This window comes from Arachis ipaensis, chromosome B04 (assembly GCF_000816755.2).
Source record: "Arachis ipaensis cultivar K30076 chromosome B04, Araip1.1, whole genome shotgun sequence".
Lineage (NCBI taxonomy): Eukaryota > Viridiplantae > Streptophyta > Magnoliopsida > Fabales > Fabaceae > Arachis > Arachis ipaensis.
The window spans coordinates 130,331,655-130,338,036 of record NC_029788.2 but is presented as its reverse complement, the minus strand read 5'-3'; the positions used below and the strand labels follow the sequence as shown (position 1 = coordinate 130,338,036).

At 27.2% G+C, this 6,382-nt stretch overlaps 2 protein-coding genes across 2 annotated transcripts in view; both read right to left on the bottom strand.

The window, feature by feature from the left end:
• LOC107635521 (protein trichome birefringence-like 19) overlaps nucleotides 1–1,463 on the bottom strand; it is a 2,735-nt gene extending 1,272 nt beyond the window's left edge. The window contains exon 1 of the mRNA XM_016339007.2: nucleotides 952–1,463. Coding sequence (XP_016194493.1) covers nucleotides 952–1,428 — 477 coding nt within the window. The 5' untranslated portion in view covers nucleotides 1,429–1,463. The remainder of the gene's footprint in view (nucleotides 1–951) is intronic.
• LOC107635520 (protein trichome birefringence-like 19) overlaps nucleotides 4,607–6,382 on the bottom strand; it is a gene marked incomplete at its 3' end in the record, with an annotated part of 6,115 nt that continues 4,339 nt past the window's right edge. The window contains 1 exon segment of the mRNA XM_016339006.2: nucleotides 4,607–5,389. Coding sequence (XP_016194492.1) covers nucleotides 4,607–5,389 — 783 coding nt within the window.

The window sequence follows — 6,382 nt, the reverse complement described above, 5'->3', positions numbered from 1 at the left end:
GTTGAAAGTAGAATAATATTGTTTCATGTAAAGTATTATGATTTGATTAATGAATTTTTTTTTTTAAATTGACTAATTCAAAAATAGCACTCTACATATATCACTTTTTCTCTTGATTTATGATCATTCTTCATTATGAAATATAAAAATATTACTTCCATGGCAATAAACATCAATCTAAATATAATACAACTAAACAATTTTATTAATTAAAAGTCTAATTGATAATTAAATAATAAATTTTGCATAGAATTAAACGAAAGTAGTAGATATTGCAAAACATATAAAATAAGCCAAAGCAATAGATAAAAAAAGACCAAATAAAACAATTATCTTTTTATTGATATTCACCCAAGGTGTTTCTCTAAATTAAACATGAAACTTATTAACAAATTAATTAAAATGAAATACAATAATAAACCATCAAGATTAAGCTCATAAAAATAGTAAATCGAGAAATAAACTGGCAACTTATATATATTTGGTAATGATAAGATATAGAATTGTGTTTGTGGTATAGCAATGTTAATATATTAGCTTCCATTATCTATTGATCTGAAAACCAACCACAGTTTTTTTCCAAAAAGAAAAAATGTTGGAGGGCAAAAATTTTGTCACAATCATAATTTAATGCTGCTAGAATGATAATATGTTGCACAAACAGAGAACGAGTATGAAGTACAACAATGGTAGAAATTCATGTGAAGTTGATAGCTGAAAGTAGTTAATTAAATGATAATTTAGTTAAATCTGTCAAATAATTTAACGACTTTTAGCTATCAAATTCATTCGAAGTTAACTGCACTTAAATTTTTACCTAAAACAATATATGATTGTATTAAGATGCAGAGCGAAAATGTATACAACTTTTGAAATATATGCTAATGCTAAAAATATTACAAGCAGAAAATTTTAATAAAAAATGTAACTTTTTCAAATATTTTATATATGTTGACTTAGGAGGCACAATAATGAATTCATCTGATTTCTTCCCACTGAGTCTCCAACAAAAGCCATGGATTTTCCTTTGACAATCTCCAAGAATTGAGTTGCATTGAAGAGTGGTAACTCACATTCATAGGGTTTCCATCTCCATTTAAGGAACTCCATGTCAGGTCTTCCAAATTTGATGCAATTTTGTTGATCTATTATCAAATTGCATGTCTCATTATTGTAGTAAGGCCCTTCACTATAAGGAACCCAATCTCCATTGAATATGTTGCATCTTTTTGTGTCACTACTACTTCTATTATTCAAATTCAAATTGTTGGTACCTACTTCAGAAATCTTGGGAAATGATTGGTATGGATATACTAAGAAGATGAGAAGAAGAAGAATCAATGGAAGCAAGATAACACTCTTTGTAGTGTTTCTTGATGGAGTGTATTTTCCATGGAGATTTTCTAAGGACTTAATTCTCAACATCATGGCTTAAATGAAGTTTCAATCAAACGTTTTGCAATAAAAGCTTATTTATATATACATGTACATTTTTGTGATATATTATACCATATATAAAACAGTAGAAACTCAAGTACAATTAACTTCATGTAAAATTGATAGTTGAGAGTTATTATATAAATTGATAAATTTAATTAAATTATATTATTTAACAGTTTTTAACTATCAACTTCACATAAAATTAGCCGTACCTAAATTTTCACTGTATAAAACATAGACTATTACTAAACTCTAATCTATTAGATAGAGAGATATTTTTGGTGTTAGGGATAAGGGGAAAAATGCTTAACAATAATGTTTCATTCATTTAAATTAGGAAAAAGTTGTACTGATTTTTCTTAAGTTAAATAAATTATACATGACACTTTTTTTTTCCTTCTTTTTTAGTTAACAATGTCATGCCATGAGGGTTCGACTATATTTTTATGTTGGTTGTCAAAGACCTAACACAACCTTCCTCCTTTATTAGGGTTTGGGACCGACTATGTACGGCAAGTGTAACATACGCGGAGTTTTTTTAGTTAACAATGTAAATGTTATAAAATCAATATCAAATTTTATAAAACACATATTTCTAACTCATAATAAAACACATATATAGACGTGTACATATTGAAAAATGTTTCTAAAATGAGCATAATTCACTTTGTTCCTTTTCCTAGAATAATTAGTCGTTTAGTTTGATCAATTATATATAATGATCTACTAAATAATCAATATAATAACTAAAAATGTTTGATGGATAAATAAAATGAAAGTGGATATGTCAAATTAAAAGCATGATGAGTGAACCCCTTAATTCCAAGTGTATGTTGCTTTATCTGCCTCTTATTCCGTCCTTTATTTGAAAGCTGGAAGAAAAGGATGGATCAGAATAAAAAAATTGATAATAAGAAATAATGAAATTAGCAACCACCATCTTGATGAGGAGATTAATTTGTCGCACTTGATCGGAGGTGCATGCCTATGAAAAGGAGAGGCTTAGAAACTGCTCAACTTGTGGATTGAAGGATTGAGGACCAAATTTTTTTTTGAAGATTTTTATGTATATCTCTTTAAATAAATATTTTTAGAATTAGTATAGGGAATAATAAATTTTTAATCAGTAGTCATTTTCTATAATAAAAGTATTATAGTTATTTTTTATAAAAATAATATTAATTTAGACAAATTCAAAATTTGATTCACTATTTTTCAGTCAAATTAATTTGTTTAACCTAATTTAAGTGATTATATATATTAAATTTTAATTATTAAAAAATATCTTTAAAAAAAAAAAATTTTTTGCGTCTTTACGGTAGCATCCTCCTTATTTTATTTTGTTTTGTGGTATGGCATTCGTTAATTATTATAGTTGTTAACTTGTTATAGCAATATCTCTCTTATGGTTGGAAGGGCGCTTTCAGAATACTAGTATTTCCATCAAATTATTATGATGATCTATCTCTTTCTGTAAACAGCACTACCGAAATGTCATGATGGATTATTCTACTTGACACTGATAATAATAGTATACAGAGAATTCATTGCTATAATCATTGATCCCCACAACAAATTATGAGCCAGAAGTGATTATAAATTCATAATAATGCAATAATGATCAATATTCTATTTTTTTTTAATTCATTGTTGACATTGTTTATAATTAACATTCTTTTTTTATACTTTTTCTTACTAGATTACTTAACTTTGATATTTTATTTTATTTTTTCGAACTCTATGACCTAGAGATAAGGAATATGTTCACTAGCATTATTAAGGGATTTCAGTGTGACATTGACATAAAAAACAGTGATTAAAATGCAGCTTAATTAGCTTGTTTGTTAAGGGATCATTTTCTATTGTTATCACTTATCAAGATGGCATGTTACTTGTTAGCTACCAAATTTTTTATTTTGGTTGTATATATTAGCAGCCACCAATAATAGTGGATTATTAATTAATATCATAATCAGATAAGACCAAGCAAGAAAAGTTTGTGCCTTCCACATCCAGATGGATGTATGGTCTGTGTTTTTTAATAATTGGATTTTATTTATATAAAATGCATTATTTTAATTAATAAAAATGTAAATCTCTAATTTATATAAATAATTGATTTCCTTTAGTTATAACTTTATTTTAGTTGCTATAGTGAAGTAAGAGCTTTAGTTTTTGGGAAAAAGATAAACTAAATAGTAAATACACAGTTCCATCACTAGTAGCCTTTTATTGTTAATGGGTGATTTTTTTTAAAAGAAAGAAATTTCACATTATTCCACGTTATATATTGCTTTGAAGTAAATTATATACTGTCAACATTAATTTTTTTAAAAATTTAAATTGATAAAAAGAGATATATATATAAATTATTATATTATAAATTTAAACTGATAAAAAAAAAACACATGAATAATTATATCTCTAACATATATACTATATATTGGTTCATATATAGATCTCTTGATCGAACGAATAGCTTATATTATGGTAAATAGTTTTTTTTTTAACGAAGAATGGAGGTCTTTTTAATAATAAAGAGTTTTAGAAAATAAAAACATGATGTAAAATTTATATTCTCCTAAAATCCCCATATTTACTTTTCATTAGAGAAATTTCCGAACGCATATAGTAGCGCTAGAGAAGGCTTTCTGTTATACATTTTCAAGCTGATGATTACAAAGCTAACGAAGTTCTATGATAAAATTTTAACAATTTAAACAAATATATCGAATACATCAAATAATGTAACGAAATTTCTACTATCATCTTTACGTGATCTTTAGAAATCATGGTGCTCTGAATTCCGAAAATGTTTGTTCCAAGATAATTAAGGTCCCATCATTATTGTAGAAGAATGCAACTGAATAATTAAGTGTTACTTTATTTGAAACTTTATCATTTATAATTTGTGACCCATTTTTTATAATGCTATATATATTAATCTTCATTTTTTTTATTATTTTAAAAATAAAACCCACCATAAGGCATAAATTAAATAATCAGATTTGAAGTTCATGAAAAGAAAAATTTACAAAGCACATATAAGGCCGGGTAAGGTAGTTGATGCAATTACAAATACAATTACAAATATGTATAAAATTGATGAATAATTTGCATCATGCATGAAATAATGTATATTGATTTAATTTGTTCTGAAATGAAGCTTCTCTTGAGCTGATCTCACACCCTCCATCTTCAACATTTCAAGCAGGAAATCACTCCACGTGTCAATAGGACCAGGCAAGCACCAATGAACACAATCATTGTACAATGTCACATTCTCATTGGGCCAATGACCAAACCTACTTGGATGCCCATCTGGTCTCAACAATGTTGCTTGTGTTGTGTCAAGCAACCTTAATCTCAATCCCTTCTTTCTAGCTTCCTTTTCAGCAACCTTAAACTCTTCTAATTGGATCATATAAAACTCCAAATTAAGACCCTCTAATTGTGTCTCATTGCTCCTAAATGGCTTAGTCCTAACACAATCCCCACCTTGATTCCACAACCCATTCTCAAAATGTGAGGGTGAAAATGTCCTAAGATATGTGATGCCCTTAAAATTCTCTAGGTTATTGATTGCCCTAAAAGCAGTCCTAAATGCCTTTCTATAACCATAGTACATGGTTAGGTCAGGGACATTTTCTAAGAGGCAATAATGGCAGCCAACAAGTTTTTGATTCTCATAGAAGACCATTGACCTTGTGAACCAATGGCCTCCATTGAGAATGATGTAGTCAAAGTCTTGAATTTGGGTTATCCATTTCTCATCAGGCTCATCAAGGTAAAGGCTGTAAAGGCCTGTTTGGCTTGGTCCTTTTGCACCTTCATGGGATCTTACCAAATGGGGTGTCCAAAAAGATGCCATGGTGAAATTGTAGCTTGGATATTTCCACCTCATGAAATAGTCATCTCTTGTTAATGACACATCTATGGGCCATTCTGCCTGAAAATAATTTACATATTCACATCAAGGCCCAAAATATATATTAGGTACATTATCAATGTGAAATAGAGTAAATTATCAATTTAGTTTGAGGTGGAAATTAAAAATATAATTAATACAAAAATATTATTCATACACGATAAATATATATGTAATTTAATTTATTATTAATGTGTATTTGTATTTTAATATGTATTTCATATTTGTAGCAGACTTTGATAGCTGATTTTAGTGTAAGTATCATAGTCGTATTCAATATTATTGTTAACAATATATATGAAGGGAATTCTAGTGTTAAGGGATAGTTTTTATTAGATAATTTATTTGCTACTCTCAATATTAAGAGATACTATTTTAAATATTGACATTATTAATTGGATGGTAACAATATTTTTTTTTTCATTCAAAAGTAGGTAATATATTTGTTCTTTTATATTTTAAAAGACAATTTTACCCTCTATGTTTTTAGTTTGGGGGCATTGATGAGAGGTTGCTCAATAAAATTAAAGTAAAACAGCATTAAATAAAAAAGAAAGTGTTAGAATGGATTTTACATTAATAACATACTACTGCGAAAAAAACATTAATCTTTAACAAAGGAAAAGCCAAAATTCAACTATAGGACAAGAAACTAAATGGAAGCAAGGTAAAACACCACATGCATACTTAAAAATAAAATAAAATAAAATAGTTAATTAATATATTCAAGCTAAGCTTCATTCAATTCATTCTTTAATTTCTGTGAATGTATNTAGTCCCTTAGTTTAATTAACCAACAATAATATACTATTTCTCATTGACTTAATTATTATCTTGCGTAACTCGTGTAAACTCATTGACCCTATTAAATAATCATTCAATTGAATACCTGTTTTCGACGACAAATCTTATGTAATTAAATTAATTAATTAATTAATCGTACAAGTACAACTAGCCACTCCTATTACTATACTACGTTATTATAGTCAAATTCAAAAATTTAAACCATTAATT